Genomic DNA, 16,913 nt, shown 5'->3' with positions numbered 1-16,913 from the left:
CAGACAAAGCAGAACTGGCATGGACCCACACTCAGTATTAACTCAGAGCTTCTGGCTCCTCAGGTGTCACTGCTATGGCTCTCAAAGGGCCTGGGCTTTGCAGTTAGTGCTTATTGAACAACATCCCAGAAGGTCCTAAATGGCACTCCAACAAACTCATGCCAAAAGAAATTTCTACTATAAGGTTCTAGGGTAGGGTTTCTGGACTTTGGTGTTGTTGACATTTTGGACCAATTAATTCTTTGTTATGGCATGTGGTAGGGGGCTGTTCTGTACCCCACAGAATATTTACTGCCACCCCTGGTCTCTGTATACTAGATGCCAATAGCATTCCTCTGTAGTTTTAACAACAAAATATGTCTCTGGACATTGCCACATGTTCCTTCAAGAGCAGAATCAGTTTTGGTCTAGAACTACTGGCCTGTTCAAGGGCAGGAAAAAGTCCAAGACCCTTCTGGCTCCTCCTCCTTTAGATGAGAATCTAGGCTTTTTCAGATAGGAATACTAACACCTTCTCTGCTAGGAATGCAAGTCATTCCTGCTCAAGGCCAGCAGCTCCCTGGTTCAGATGAACATAATCCCCTTAGGTTCCAAATCCCATTTTCAAAAAGAACCTGGAGAGATGAAATAGGCACAGAGGAAGGCACTTGGGTTGGCAATGAAAGGCTACCCTACCTGCCCCTATTGCTCAGGGGCAGATTCAGCTTCTCCCTACTATAATACTTGGTTAGGTGCATACTTGCTCCTGGACCAATCACAGCAAGTGGGCAAACTGCGGTGTCTTAGTCTGACAGGCTATCTGCCAGAGCCTCTGAGCTGCATAACATTTGCCCCCATTCCAAAACTTTTTTTTTTTTTTGAGATGGAGTCTTGCTGTGTTGCCCAGGTTGGCCTTGAACTCTTAGACTCAATCTTCCTCCAAGTAGCTTGGATTACAGGTGTACAAGACTATGCCTGGCTCTCCATTCAAAAACTCTTAATTAGAGCATGGTAAGAAATGATGAAACATCTGGTCAACAGAATATACAGAATATTATACAGCTTAAAAAAAAGAATGAGGTATGGCTGGGGTTGTAGCTCAGTGGTAGAGTGCTTGCTTGCCTGGCATGTGTGAGTCACTGTGTTCAATCCTCAGCACTGCATAAAAATAAATAAAATAAAAGTAGTGTGTCCAAATACAACTAAAAATATTTTTTAAAAAAGAAAAAAAGAATGAGGCATTGCTGTTTGGGTTAAAGTGAAACAATCTCTATGATGTGGTATTAAATGGAAAAAAACCAAAGAGTGAATGAAACACATACAATGTGTTTCACATAATTAAGAGAGAAATTCATGTCTGTTAGCTCATGCATACAGCCTTTCTGGTGGTGGGCTCATCTGTGGGGAGGGAGCAGGAAAGGAAATGAACATGTCACACCCTTCTATGAATTGGCTGCAAATTTTTTAAAAAAATAAACCTTGTAAATCATATTAATAGGATCTCCCAGGCAGTAGTACTTGGGTTGTTTTATTTTCTGGTTCTGTTTCTCAGTATTGATAAGATCCCTTAGGTGACCCCCCACTGAGGTGGGATCTTCCTCTGTTCCTTCCCCACAGCCTCCAGAATGCATGGGTCCTCTGGTCCCCAGTCCTGTTTAACTTGGAGTCTCAGTTCATGCACTTCACTGCCTTCTCCATCTTCAAGCCCCTGCCCATGTGGGACAGGATGCTCCCTCCCTGCTTCTGTTCCCCCAGCACCCTATCCTGTGAGACCCTGGAGAGCAGAGTCCCTTCATCTCCACATCCTCATTAAAGGTTTGTGGGAGAGGAAAGGGATGGGGATAAGGGTGGGCAAAAGGCAAGTGTCAGTCCCAGGACAGGAGAAACAAAGGGCCCAAGGTAAGAAGACACACCTAGCTGGGCATGAGGACAGGAAAAATGTCTGGACCAACTCAGCTGCACTGCCCTAAGATATGACTCACATGAAGGACCAGCGTGCTTCTTGTCACCCGGTCCACAGGCTTGTAGAGCAGGGCTGTGAAGAGACAGGCAGGGTGAGATGACCGCATCTGGAGAAAGCAGGATACTAACCACTAGCTAGAGCTGCAAGTGGGAGGGCGAATGGTACAGGCCCAACTTCTACTGGCCCCAACTGACCCCTGCACAAATGATGAGGGCAAATTCAGAGCACCTGTCTGCCACACTCAGGTTTTAAGTCAAGGACATCAAATGCAGAGTCCAGAGCTGCTAAGTCAGGTTTGAGCCCTCAGCTAACCTAGTGACAACAGTCAAAAAGGCTCAATGTTGATACTCCTGTCACCTGGGGTTGGTGAGGACCCCAATCCTGGATGGAGATTTGTTATCCATCCTAGAGGGTACCCTGGAAGTGGACCAGCAAGCAGATCTCAATGTCAAACCTAGATGCTTTGCAGGAGCCAACTTGATGCTGACCACAGTTCTCAGTCTGACAGGTGCTCTGAGATGGGAACCTGCTGAGGACATCCAGCCTCCAGTGGCATAGGAGCCCCAGCCAGCCTTGGCCACCTGTGCTTTTCTCAGACAACAGTGAGTATAGCCCACCATGAGCACAGATGCTTAGGTGTTTTCTGACACATGTCAGGTACATTTCCTCACATGACTCCCATGATCAGTGTTGGGCACACATTGCTATATCCACTTTATAGATAGGAAGACTAGCTCACAGCAGGATTGAAGGGTAAGCAAGCTCTGGAGATTGATGCTCATCCACTGTTCCCTGTGAGTGAGCAAACTATTCACACTATCCTAAAAATCAAAAGCAAGAAGTGACTTTCCATGCCTGAGTTCACTTTTTTGGGGGGGTGGGGGGAGTGGTACCGGGGATTGAACTCAGGGGCACTCAACCACTGAACCACATCCCCAGCTCTTTTTTGTATTTTATTAGAGACAGGTCTTACTGAGTTGCTTAGAGTCTTGCCATTGCTGAGGCTGGCTTGAGGTCCTCCTGCCTCAGTCTCCTGAGCTGCTGGGATTACAGGCATGCATCAATATGCCTGGCTCTTTTTGTTGTTGTTCTACACAGTTATACATTACAGTAGGATGTATTTTGACACATCATACATAAATGGAGTATAACTTATTCTTCTGATTGTACATGATATAGAATTACACCAGTCATGTAATCATATATGCACATAGGGTCATAATGTCCAATTCATTCTTTGATTTGATTCCACTTTTTATTCAGAGTGCAGAGGTTAAACACACAGCCCTGGGAACCCAATCACTCTGGATTCAAATCCTGCCCAGCTACCTAGAAACTATGTTCCACTTGGGCTATTTTATGTTCTACACCCATTTTGTCATCTGTCATATTTTAAATATGTGTCCCAAATTTTTGTGTTGGAAACTTCATCCCCCAAATTATACATGTTAATGGCATTTGAGAGGTGGGATCTTTGGGATATGATAGGGTCAGGAGGGTTCTGCCCTTGTGAATGAGTTCATCCATTCAAGAATTAATGGGTTGTTGAGTGATGCTTCTGTTATCAAAGTGAGTGCTCTCTGGCATGTTTATTCTATCTCTCCATGGGATGTCCCATGCTGTCTTGGGACTCTACAGAGTCTCCACCAGCAAGAAGGCCTCAATGGATTTGGCTGCCTGATCTTGAACTTCTCAGCTTTCAGAACTGTGAACCTTTTAATATACCTTTATTCTTTATAAATTACTCATATCTGTGGTAGTCAGTTATAGCAACAGGAAATAAACTAATATCATTTAATTTTTTTTTTTTTTTTTTGTGCACTGGGGATTGAACCCAGGGATGCTTTATCACTGAGCCACATCCCCATTCCTTTTTATATTTTATTTTGAGACAGGGTCTCACTAAATTGCTCAGAGTCTCGCTAAGTTACTAAAGCTGGCTTTCAACCTGTGATCCTCCTGCCTCAGCTTACCAAGTTGCTGAGATTATAGACATGCCCTAATATCTAATTTTACATCTCTAATGTCCACCTAATATCTCATTTGAAAGGGGAAAATAAAGTTCTTCTTATAGGGCCAGTAGGCATGACATGATGACATTTTCAATTTTTTTTTTTTTTTTTTTTTTTTTTTGCGGTTCTGGGGACTGAACTCAGGGCCTTATGCTTGCAAGGCAAGCACTCTACCAACTGAGCTATCTCCCCAGCCCGACATTTTCAAATTTTTTGAAATGGGATCTTACTATGTTGTTCAGGCTGGCCTTGGACTTGCAATCCTTCTGCCTCAGTCATGCCACCACAAGTGGATGATGACATTTTAAATGCCTAGTAGTGCCTTCCCACTGCCACACTCAAGAGTTTCTCTTTCCTCATCCTCACTCTCACAATCTGATGTCCAAAACAGGAAAGACACCAGGGAGTGACCCAATGAGGCACCATTTCTGCTTTTCCAGCAACATCCCCTCTGCTGGCAGCAACCACCCCCATGAAGACACAAAGAGGCCCTGCATGAAGAACTCACTTTCCAAAGAATTCTTGGTGGCTGGGTCCTTGGCATCCCTGTTGCTTCTGGCTTTCAGGTTCTGCAAAGAGAAAAGTATGTGATTACAAGAGATGGTTAAAGCAGCCTGGAAGTGGCACAAAACTCTATGGTCAGGAATCTCTGGCAGAAAGTTTGGCCTTCTTTTCCCACAAAGAACCCCAGATATAGCAAACTCGGGGACATTCTGAGCAGCTGAACAAAAACCCATATTGTGACCCATGGGCAAGCTAAGCATGAAGTCCTAGATGCTTAGGACAGGATTTCTCAACCTAAGCACTGTGGACGTTTGGGGCTAGCCATTCCCTGTTCTGTGCAGCAGCCCTGTGCACTCTAGGAGGTTGGGCAGCATCCTTGGCCTCTACCTGCAGGTGTAGTTTACATCTCTGCACTCCTTTTATGAAAACCAAAAATGTCTCTAGTCATTGCCAAGGATTCCTTGGGGACAAAATCAACCCTTGGTGAGAATCTGACACAGAGAAGCCTGCAAACTTCTTTCTTGGAGCAATTCAACAGCATGCAGGGACTGGTCTTTCAGAAGAGCATTCTGCTTTGGCATCATCCAGGGTGGGCCTGCCACTACCCATACTTATACCAGGTGCTTCACCCACCCTCCTGAGTGGAAATGTATAAATATACTTGCTAAAATATGCAAATGTACTTGCTCTAAAATAAGGTGGTAAGATACCTGCAGAGGAAGCAGGGCTTGTTACTTGACAGGCCATGTTTCAACACAGCTGCATTAAAAGGATCACTGATTTGATCTAACATACTAAGAGAAATGAGAATAAAGGATCCCCTTGACCCTGAAATCATCTCCAGGAAGCAGCTGTGAGAAATCCTAGTACTAGGCTTCTAAACAAATGTGTAACCACCAGAGAGATGGGAAGGAGCTTTGGGATAGCTCTCCCAACCTCTTGTGCTGCAAGAATCCTCCCAGGCCTCTAAGATGGTGACTTCCAGCTCACCAGAGCCCAAACCCATCATGCACTTTGATGCCTTTCCTAAGAGTTTAACATCCCTTGCAGTGACTGTTCCTCCCCATGTCTGACTCAGCAGTTCCAAAGGATGTGAGGGGGTGTGAAAGCTCAACAAGAGACTGCAAAAACCAGGTGCTGAGCTCACATGAGCCTGGGAGGCACCCCACGCTCCACATGCCCCTGGAAGGGGTAAGGCACAGCTCTGGGATGTCCTGCTACAAGGAACCTTAAGAGTTGGCTTAACCCCACATTTTTCAGACTTACTTGACTCCAGAAACTCTTTTCTGTAACTCCTCTTATTTACTGCCTGGGAGCTGGTGCCCCATAGAACCCACCATGCGCAACTACAGTGTAACTAGATGTTAACGCATGCCTTGGACTGGTCCCAGGAGGAGGTGAAGAACTATTACCCCTCCCCACCCTGTATTTTGAGTGTGAATCTCAGATCTCTCACCCAAGTACTGACCTCCCAAGACACAGTACCTATGCCACCACATAGCCTGCTGATTCCTCTTTCTTGAGCTTGATTTTGCTCTCTGTAGGCAGTTCCAATTTCTTTGGACCACTTTTGAAATACAGATAACCAGCATGGATGCTCCTTCAATGGTTTAAGAACCACAAAGATTCAAAGAGGGCCAGATTCTAGCTGGCACTAAGCCACCATCCTACTCCTTGCAACCCAGCCTCAGCTCAGATTCTCACCCAAGACCTCAGTGGAACCATGTGACCTCCCCTGGTCATGTTCCACCATGGCTTCTTCCCTCCTCTGTAAAAACCTGTACAGGTAGACGTGAACTTGGATGCTGAACTGTAGCCTGCTCTTCAAGGATTAAGTCTTTTTTACAGGGGGTGAATCAGGGATTGAATTTAGGGGCACTCAACCACTGAACCACATCCCCAGCCCTTTTTTTTTTTGTATTGTTTATTTAGAGACAGGGTCTCACTCAGTTGCTTAGTGCCTCACTGTTGCTAAGGCTGGCTTTGAACTTGTGATCCTCCTGCCTCAGCCTCCCAAGCTGCTGGAATTATAGGCAGGCACACCACGGCCGGGCATTTTTCTTTTTCTTTTTTCTTCTAAATAGTAGTTATATGTGATAGCAGAATGCATTTTGACACATCATACATAAATGACAATAAAACTTCTCGTTTTTTTGATTGTACATGATGTAGAATTACACTGGTCAAGTAATCATATATGCACATAGGGTCATAATGTCTGTGTCTGATTCATTCGCTGATTTGTAAAAATTTATTAAAATTTGGTACCAATATTCCAGCTGATAAGAGTGCAGGGATTGAATGCTTCAGGGGCTATAGAACTGGTGGGAGGGAAGCACAGAGGCCTTGATTTATGCATATCTTGTTACTTGCAGCACTGGGCAGGGACTGGGGCATCCCTGGGGCTTAGAAGGAACAGGGTAGCACAAGTTATTGCTGTTGAAGACAATCAGAACCAGGGCCTCATAGCCAGCCCCATGATAAATGATAAAATGGCACAAAGTCTCTGGTCTCAGAGGCCAGAATCCTTGTTTGGTGTGTGGGGGGAGGCAAGTCAGAGCTCTGGGGAGAAGTCATCTAAAGGAAAGAGTGAGGGTTAGTGACAGAGCTCAGTGATAGAGTACTTACCTGGCATGTGCAAGGCCCTGAATTCAATCCCTAGTACCACCAAACAAATTAATAAAAAACAATAATAAGCAAAGGTGAGAGAGACAATAGGCTTCCACAGAGAAAACTGGTTCAAGGTTGTCACTGACTCTGCAAAGACAGAATGGCAAAGGGCAAGAAGAACCCCTGTATGAAAAAATGAAGATACAGGGATGCTGCTGGATTTTGGACTTGACTTGGTTATCAGTCTCTTGGATGGCCTATTCATTTTCTCTGTATCTGAGGGACTCTTTTGAGGTCCCAGGAGCTAACAACATCCCACAGTTTGAAGTTTCAGACTTACTGGAGCTAAATGCAAAGAGAGAAGCAGCAATTACCCCACACATTGGGTGGTATGGTTCTAACCAGGAGCCTTCCTTCCCATGTGGGTCTACAGACATAGCAATGCAAGCCCTCACTCCCTTGTGCTAGCTCTTCAGTGTTCCCAGCTTTTAAGCCTGCTGGTAGGCTAGAAAAAGAGTAGAGGAGGAAATTCCCAGCTAGTCTCCAGTAACAAGGTACAGAGTTAGGACGCCTATGATAAGACACAGGTCAAAATTATAGAAACTATTCACTGCAGACACATGGTGCAAGAGAGCATCTGGGTAACATGGTTACTATGGTTTGATTATGCCCTCCAAAAGTTCATGTATTGGAAATTTAATTAGTTCATGTTATATGAAGTTGGGGGATGCTGGAACATGATTATAATTAGACTAATGTCATAAGGACAGAGCCCCAATGAAGGTATTAGTGGCTTTTTAAGGAGAGAGACTTAAGCTAGCAGGATTGCTCTATACCACCATGAGATGCCTTCCATGTTATAATATAGCAAGAAGGCCTTCACTAGATGCAACCCCAAGATCTTGGCCTTCCCAGCCTCTAGAACTATGAGCTAAATATATTACCTGACCTCTGGAATCAGGCCCCGGCCTTTGAGCAGGTGGGGTGCTCTTGAGGCTGCCCCTTCTATCTGGTTACAATAGTATCCCGGGCATGAAGCTGATGGAGCAAACCCAGCAACATATGTGTTCAGAACTGTGGTTCATGACCAGACTTCAGTTGGGTGCATTTTGTTCTCCCAGGTCAGGTTCTACCACAACCAGCCCACAACTCATCATCAGGGCACAGGTGGGAGTTAGTGGTGCTCCTGTCTGCTCAATGTCATGGTAATCATTACCTCAGAGATTTCTGCAAACTGAGCGTTGGCCTGACAGCACTTCTCTGCTGTTTCCATGGCAACCCCATAGTTGTCCACAAAGGCCCGATACACACCCAGCTGGCTGGCCTGCAGGGAGGAAGGAAGAGAGTATGGGACAGGTGAAGGACAGGTTTGGGACATATGCCATTCCCCTCCCACCACTGGTCTTTCTGAAGACTGGGCTCCTCTGCACAGTTCTGGAGAAATTCCAGGTACAGCAGACAGTGCACAGGCTACAGAAACCTCAGCTCTTCCATGTCATTTCTTCCCACCTGCTTCCCCTCCCCACGCACTGAGCACACTTCCCTCTCCTAAAATGACATGTTGAGAAGTGACTCACATCCCTGGGCAGGTAATGGCTTCCTTCCAGAGCTGCTAATTCCTCCCACCCCACTCACTTCAACAGTATTGTGAGTAGCAGCTTAATTTTGAAGGAGTGAGTGTACGTGGACAAGCATTTCTCAGCAGGTGAGACCGAGTGGCTGGCACCTTTTCATTCTGGTTGCAGGAGGACATGGAGGTTGTTGGACCCTGGTGGCAACAGTGTTCTGTTCATGTCCAATTCCCTCAGACAGATGAGGAACACTCACCCACATGCCTGTGGAGAAGAGCTTCAAGTGCTCAGACTCAAGCCCATCCCAGACCTAGCTGGGTACATAGGTGTCATACTGCACATGCAGCAGATGGGAGACCTGCTGGCTATAAGGTTAGAGGCACTTCATTTGTCCTTTATTAAACCAAATGCAATGAGAGAAGGTCTCCTCACTGAGCCTCCTGATCAGATGCACACACAACTGAGCCATGACTTCCATAGGTGGGTGCATGTGTGTGTGTAGTCCCCACTGTCATCTCTAGGTCCTATGACATCTTTAGAGACAGCAAAAAGGAAACCAGTCCTCACATGGGATGAGCAACCCAGGCCTGGGTAAAACAAGACTCAGGAGACCCACAGGCTGGGCCAGAGACTTCCATCACAGTTGATCAGGAATTGGAAGCCTGACTATTTGCTCTTCCTGGCACTTGTTCTATATCAAACTTAAATTTCATTTCCACATGCATTTGCATTTATATTAAATTTTATGTTTCTAAATATGATGATCCCAGATGCTGGGTAAACCAGGTGCCCCTGGGTAAAACAGGCCTGATCTTCTGGCTCTGCTCCCTACAGTGTTAGCACAGAGAGTCATAGAATGAGGAAAGAGGAGTGGCCAGAGGATATCCTGCTCAGCTCCTGCCATGCTGAACACCCTGGAGAAATTGCTGCATACTTGAATTCCAGGTTCTTCCTCCAGTACAATGTAAGACCCAGAGGGTTTTCTTTCCCTCCTCCCTCCTTTGCTACTCACTAAGTACCTCCACTGAAACTAAAGCCCAGCTTGAGCCCCTGTCCCCACAGTTATGAATAATCAAACACAGGGATACCCTCTGTAGTTGGTGTTATAACAGGACAGTATATGATAAATAAGTGAGCACACCCATGCAACAGCAGATGGCCAAGGTGGGGCAGGAATGGAGAACAGTGGCACTGCTTCAGAGAATGTGGACAGGATCAGAATGCCCTCTTGGAAGAAAAGATTGCAGAGTGGAGTCTAAAGTATCTCCGAAGGAGAAACCTTTCAAATCTTCTTCCCTTCCCTTCTACCCAAGGAGTTCACCTCTTCTAGGTGTGAAAAGTCTCAAGCAATTTATTTCTACATGTTTAGTCAATCAAAAAACCAAAACCAAGCTGCACTGATAATGGCACAATGCCTCCAGATAGGGTGCATCTGAGAAGGCCAGAGCCCGACTGCTGTGATATTGTTCTTTACCAAAAACTCAGAGCCTGAATCTATTCCTGAGGAAACATCTGAAAAATTGGTCTGTACCCTTCAATAAATGTCAAAAGGCAAGCTGAGGACTGGGGTGTGGTTCAGTGGCAGTGCGCTTGCCTAGGTGTGTGAGGCACTGGGTTCAATCCTCAGCACCACATAAAGATAAATAAATAAAAACCAAGGTCCCCTGACAACTAAAACAATAAAAAATAAAAAGCTAAGCCAGGTGCAGTGGTATATGCTTATAATCTCAGCTACTAGGGAGGCTGAGTTAGGATGATTGCAAGTTTGAGGTCAACTTGGGCAATTTAAAAAGACCCTGTCTCAGAATCAAAAGTAAAGAGCCTGGTGGCAGTGGTGCATACCTGTAATTCCAGTGATATGGAGGACTAAGGCAGGAGGATGTTAAATTAGAGGACAGCCTCAGCTTATCAAAACCCTGCCATAAAAATAAAAAAGGTCCGGGGATGGAGTTCAGTGGTAGAGTATCCCAGAGCTCAATTCCTGTACCATAAAAAAATAAAAGGGCAAAAGTCATGGAAGATGAGCCAAATCCAAGGAAGTATACATGATAATCAAGTATATCATGTGACCGTGCACTGGATCCTGAATAAGAGAGCAAAAACAGCTATAAAGAACTTGATTACCAACTTGGGGGAAATCTGCATAGGGACAGTGTACTAAATAATGTCACAACAATGTAAAATCTCCTGAATGTGACAAATTGTACTGTGGGTTATGGAAGAGAATGTCCTTGTTCTGAGCAAAAACACAATGAAGTATTTAGGGGTAAAAGGGCAGAAGCCTGCAACTTATTCTCAAACTATAAAAAAGAAAAAAGTGTGTGTGCATGCAGCATGCATAAAAGACACAAGGCTAAAGTCATGAAATGTTACGATCAGTGCATGTGGGTGAAGGTTACACTAGAGTTCTTTGTACTATTCTTGCAACTCTTCTGTAAGTCTGAAATGATTAGAAAAACAAAACGAAATGAAGCTGATAAAATTTCAGCCCTGCACAGTAGTCATGGGGAAGTAAAGGCCAGGTTTAGGTCAGGCTTTCTGTGCTATCAGATGTAGCTCATGAGTCCCAGGGCTCAGGAGGAGACACCAAAGCTGAAGCAGGGCACAGCAAACTCCTTGGGTCCCAGGACTCTCCCAGCTGGGATGCCTAAACGAGTGATGCTGCATCAACCTTGCTGAGGTCTGAAAGGGCTGAGAGCAGGGCTGAGTCTGCCTGTCGTTACAGAGTCACCACTCAACCCAGGTCAAAGACATGAATATTCAGAACACAGTGACTAAGGAATGATGTCCCACTACAGCCTTGGCCCCTCTCCCAATCTTCCTGCTGCAACATCTAAAGAAGGAAGGTGGCTCAAGGACACCAGGGATACCATAGGAAGCTTTCCAAACTTAAGTTCCAGGGCTCACTGGATTATTACATTAAAAAAAAAAAAAAAGTTTCTGAGTGATTTTGGAATGTTATTCTGAGGAAAGCGCTGGTTGTGGATTTTTTCCAACAACATGATTCTATTTTTCTGGAGGGCTTCTGAGTCCAATCCCCTAGGTTTAAAACTGCTGACGTATCATGCTGAGAGAAATGGTGGGGAGGGATTTCAAACATGAAGGGTACTGGGCTGGGGCTGTAGCTCAGTGGCAGAGCACTTGCCTAGCATGTGAAGGCACTGGGTTCGATCCTTAGCACCACATATAAATAAATAAAATAAATGCATTCTGTCTACCCACAACTACAAAAATTAAAAAAATAAAAAGATGAAGGGTACCTACATCAAATCATAGCCTCCTGAACTCTGGCTATGGGGAAAGCAGCCTCAAGAGACAAGAATTTGAACTAACAAGTGACTGATCTGTCCCTAAGGCCTTAGTTCCAGCCCGCAGGCCAGGTGTCTGCAGCCCAAGGTGGTACAGGAGAGGCCTCCTAATAGGAAAGTAACACCTTGGAGCAGAACGCTCCAGACCATATGTGAGCCAAGTTGAGGCCAGAGTCTGCACTAACTAGGTGTTTGAACAGCCCAGGAAGGCTGGGGACAGGGGCCCAGCTTTTCAGTTCTGTTTTTCAGGGTTCTACGCTCTTCACACAATAGAGAAGTCCAGTCTTTGGCCACCTCTGCCCCTGAAGGACTTGTGTCCTTCCAGAATGTTCCAGGGAACGTGTGTGAACAGGAGGCCCAGGCATCCCAGAATCAGTGTAAGGTGTCTGTAGAGACAGATTAGGCCACAGACTCTGACTAGCATCCACCTTCTAGTAGGCTCTTCCAGATGGGGGCTTCCTGTACTGGGGGGTAACCTCTTTGCTGAGCAGTTATTACATGCAGAACTCCCTCCTACAACCTCCTCCTGGCCCCCCAATATGAGACCCAGAAAGAGGTCATTTCGCACATTATGGAACCTCACATATTGGAAGATAAACAGCAATCCTGTAGCCCTTGTCAGAAAGTTGGCTCCTTCATCCCAGGGCCCCTTCACAGTTTCTTCCTTTTAAATAAGGTCTATTTATTTGCGTCTTGGTTAGGTGTGCACCTGAACCCAGTAACTATCCTGGATGAGGCCTGGCCAATATCAGGAATGGGTGGCCTCACAGCATGAGGCTGCACCATGGTCCACACTTCTTTGCCAGGGATCCCAGTTATAAACCAACTCCCTCTTGCATTTCTCCAGCCTGTCCACTAGGATGTGTCCTGATTCCTGTGAGGTACAAGGATATCACTGCAAAAGGAACCTGCAGATTAAACATGCCTCCAAGCTCCGAGAACAGCTGCCTGCAGGAGCTTAGCACTACACAGATGTCCTGGGTTGATTATTTTTCTCTGCCTCCTTCAGTACCCAAGGGCAATTTTTCCACTACCTTGATTTTTATTGTCCAAGACTCCCTTCCCCAAGCCATCTTCTCTTTTTATTCACCAAATAATTTAAGGGACTTTAATTAACATAATTGCAAAGATGAAATAAAATACAGTTATCCCTGGGTAATCACAGCGAACTGGTTCCAGGACTCCCCAAGGATACCCAAATCCCTAGGTATCCTACTACATAAAGTAGCATAAATGCATGTAATGTATTCATATCCTCCTGTACCTCTTATTTACTTTTTTTAAATATATATTTTTTAGTTGTAAATGGATCTTTTGTTAATTTTATTTATTTATATGTGGTGCTGAGTATCAAACCCAGGGCCTCATACATGCCAAGCAAGCGCTATACCAATGAGCCACAACTCCAGCCCCTCTTATTTAATTTTGATGCTAAGGATTGAACCTAGAGCATTGCACATGTTAAACATGCACTCTGTCACTGAGCTACACCTCCAGTCCCTCTCCTTTAAACACACACACACACACACACACACAGATGTGGGTTTCGCTATGGTTGCTCAGGCTGGTCTCAAACTCCTAGGCTCAAGCCTTCTACCTCCCAAATAACTGGGACTACAGGTGCATGCCAACACTTTATTTTTTATTTTCTTCTATCTTGCAGTGCTGGGAATCAAACCCAGGGTCTCCTGCATACTAGGCAAGCAGGCTACCACTGAGCTACACCTTTAGCCCCCAAATTGAATACTTTAAATCATCTAATCCAATGGAAATACTGTGTAAATAGTTGTTACACTAAGTAGTTTAGGGAATAATGACAAGGGGGAAAGTCTACACATGTTTAGTACAGATGTAATTTTTTTTCCTGAATATTTTTAATCCTCAATTTGTTGAATCTGTGGATGCAGAACACACAGATACAGAGGGTTGATTGTATAAAAGTCTCCCTCTTCCCACCCGCTGTCCCACTGTTGCCTTTCCAGGCAATGCCCAGTCTCCATTCATCCTCTGCTCAGTGTACAAACCCTGTTTTCCTGGGCAATAAAACCATTTCCGTCCCAGGATGGGACTGGACGTCACAGAGGCAAATGGATCACTCTGGAGACTGAAACTTGACGCAAAACTGAGCAGGTTAAAAATTTTTTAAAAATGGAAGGATGCCCCACTCACTGGCCTCCATCTAAGAAACATGCTTATCTTGACCTCTCCCTCCCCAAAACCTGAACTTTGGCATCCAGGGCATTGAGATGCATTTCAGACTTACACCTAGTATCTCCTCGGTATCTCCTTGCAGAACATGCCCATGAGTCACTGGACAGGCCTGGTCCCACTTGGCCATCCCCATAGCCACAAGCACCCAGCATGCTCTAAGTCACTCACCAGTTTCTGGAAGAGGTCGCCCACCCGCTGCTGGTGGCTCCACTGTTGCACTCGGGGGAAGAGCCCATCATAGAACTCCTTGTGGATTTCATAAAGCTCAGGCACTTTGAAGAAGATGGTCTCAATCTGCTGGCTGGTCAGCACAGGCTGAGAGGTGGTGGCAGCGGCTTTCAAAGGCTTCATGGGCTGGAAGAGGGCACAGTGAGAGGGCATGACATTAGTTAGGTCCATGGTACAACCACAAAACATTGTGGTTATGTGATACATGCTTCAATTTAATTGTATGTTCTCTCTCTCTCTCTCTCTCTCTCTCTCTCTCTCTCTCTCTCTCTCTCTCTCTCACCAGGGATCAAACCCAGGACCCTGGCATGTTAGGCAAGCATTCTACCACTTAGTTACATTCCCAGTCCACACTTTTAATTTTAAATCCCAGAAAAAATAAAAACTTGGCAACCAAATCTTCCCTTGGTATTCACTGGCCCCTTGGGGGAGGTCAGTATTCTATATAGAATGTTCTGACCTTTCCATAAGTGTGCCCCCAGGGTCTCACAGTTGACCTGTGCAAACAGGTCTCCCTGAGTCCCTACCGTGACTGGTCAGTCCCTCCCTCACCCAAACTCACCAGCAGAAGTGCCTCCAGGTGGCTCAGGTAAGTCTCCTCACTAGCCAGGATTCCAGACAGGACCCATTTTCTCATCTCCAGACCCTTTTCCAAGTCCAGTTCACTCTGTAGGAGATGAACAGATGTTAGCCCCAGGGTGGAGTGGGGGTGCTTGCAGCAGCTCTCAGGGATAAGGACAGCTGGTCAACCTCTGGATGAGTCCCTGGAGAAAGCTCCATGTAGAAGTAAAAGGGAAGCACAGGAGCCTTGACACATATTCAGTCACTTACTCACTGAAAAATCAGAAGGGTCATTAAGCAAAGTTGAGGGCTACCATTGGTCTTAACACATTATGGGAAGTTTGGCGCTAAGTAGACTGTAAGGCCTCCTTCCCTTTGTGCTTTGCACCTGAGACCGAGGAGTAGTTATCTTAACCCATTCAAGAAAGGAAAAGGAGGCTGTGACCCAAGGTGGATATAGTACGTAAGTAGCCTATAGTACATAAGCCCCAGAAGAGACCTAGTAGAGAGGGCAATCAAAGTCCACTACATGGGCACTTTCATGCAAGTCCACCACTACCCATTCCTCATCAGATACCTGTCTCAAATGGATTCTCTGACTGCCACTGTCACCTGACCCTTGGACCCACTAGGCCCAACCCTGGCAGTAGTACCTCCATTCTCACACTCTCCCCTCCTGGTCAAAGGGACTGGACCTGGGAGCTGTGCCACCTGCCCGGAGGAGCGCCATCTGCCCACTCCCTGACCCTGTTTTCCAGACTCTGACTTTGCCTATAGGGACCCCCTAGAAGGCAGACTATAGTAAAGTCAGTCCCCCTTCTTGTCACTGTCTCTGCTAAAAGTCCAATGAAGCTCTGCTGCTTCTGCCCCCCAAAGACAGAGCTGACACATCACTGGATGTCAATGCAGAGGGCCATATCCCGAAGAAACAATGTGCCAATCCTAGTTATGATGGTGATAAGGGCTGAATTATTGCCTCCCCCATGTTGAATTGCTAAGTCCCAGTACCACAGAATGTAACTGTATTTAAGGAGGAAATGAAGTTAAGCCAGGAGCTGTGGTGCATGCCTGTAATTCCAGTGACTCAGGTGGCTGGGGCAGGAAGATCAGAAGTTCAAGACCAGCCTCAGCAACTCAGCGAGGCCTTAAGCAATTGCATGAGACCATGTCTCAAAGTAAAAAATAAAAAGGGCTGGGGATATAGCTCAGTGGTAAAGCACCCTTGGATTCAATCTCTAGTACAAAAAAATAGAGGGGATGAAGTTAAAATGAAGTCAATAGGGTAGGCCCTAAGCCAGTATGACTGATATTTTCATGAGAACAGACTAGGACACAGACATATGCACACAGAAGACATATGAAGAACCAGGGAGAAGTCCATCAATCCATCACAAGTTAAGGAGAGAGGCCTCAGAAGAAACAAACCTACACATCGTGATCTCAGACTTGCAGCTTCCAGTACATGAGAAAGTAAATTTCTATTGTTTAAGCCACCCGAGCCTGTGATGCTTTGCCCTAGCAGACCAACAGAGAGGGTCGAGCCAAAGACAATAAAAACTGCTACTTGACTTCCTGGACATTCCCACCTTTGCTCCCTGGCCATGGTATAGTGTCAGAGGTTGGTTTGTGGCCATGGCACCACCCTGTATCCAGGCTGAGGTTGTGCTCTTGTCCAGCCCTAAGCCAATTGCCCTGATCTGTAGTCAGAGGGAGATGCCAGCAAGGGGAAGGACCCTGAAGCCACTGAGGTTGATACCTGCCCACTCCCCTGCTGCTTTCCAGCCCAAGGGCAAACCTGAGACAACCCCACCATACCAGCCCTTAGGCATAGAACCAAAACAGTGGCCCTTTCCATCGCTTACATTCCTAATACATGCGGGGTTAAAAAAAAAAAAAAAAAAAAAAAAAAAAAAACCACTGATTTAGGGCAGGCTCCTTGCCCTTGATGCTAATGGCTAAGAATGGA

The 16,913-nt window shown here is 45.7% G+C and overlaps 1 protein-coding gene across 1 annotated transcript in view; it reads right to left on the bottom strand.

Annotated features, from left to right (window-relative positions):
- Nucleotides 1-16,913, bottom strand: part of Bcr (BCR activator of RhoGEF and GTPase) — a 142,403-nt gene that overhangs the window by 40,755 nt on the left and 84,735 nt on the right. The window contains exons 3-7 of the mRNA XM_047560046.1: nucleotides 14,949-15,053; nucleotides 14,327-14,512; nucleotides 8,285-8,392; nucleotides 4,463-4,523; nucleotides 1,962-2,014 (exon numbers count right to left, since the gene is read on the bottom strand). Coding sequence (XP_047416002.1) covers nucleotides 1,962-2,014; nucleotides 4,463-4,523; nucleotides 8,285-8,392; nucleotides 14,327-14,512; nucleotides 14,949-15,053 — 513 coding nt within the window. The remainder of the gene's footprint in view (nucleotides 1-1,961; nucleotides 2,015-4,462; nucleotides 4,524-8,284; nucleotides 8,393-14,326; nucleotides 14,513-14,948; nucleotides 15,054-16,913) is intronic.

The sequence above is a fragment of the Sciurus carolinensis genome, chromosome 8, assembly GCF_902686445.1.
Source record: "Sciurus carolinensis chromosome 8, mSciCar1.2, whole genome shotgun sequence".
In the NCBI taxonomy this organism is placed as follows: domain Eukaryota; kingdom Metazoa; phylum Chordata; class Mammalia; order Rodentia; family Sciuridae; genus Sciurus; species Sciurus carolinensis.
This window is presented reverse-complemented; position numbering and strand designations above follow the sequence as displayed.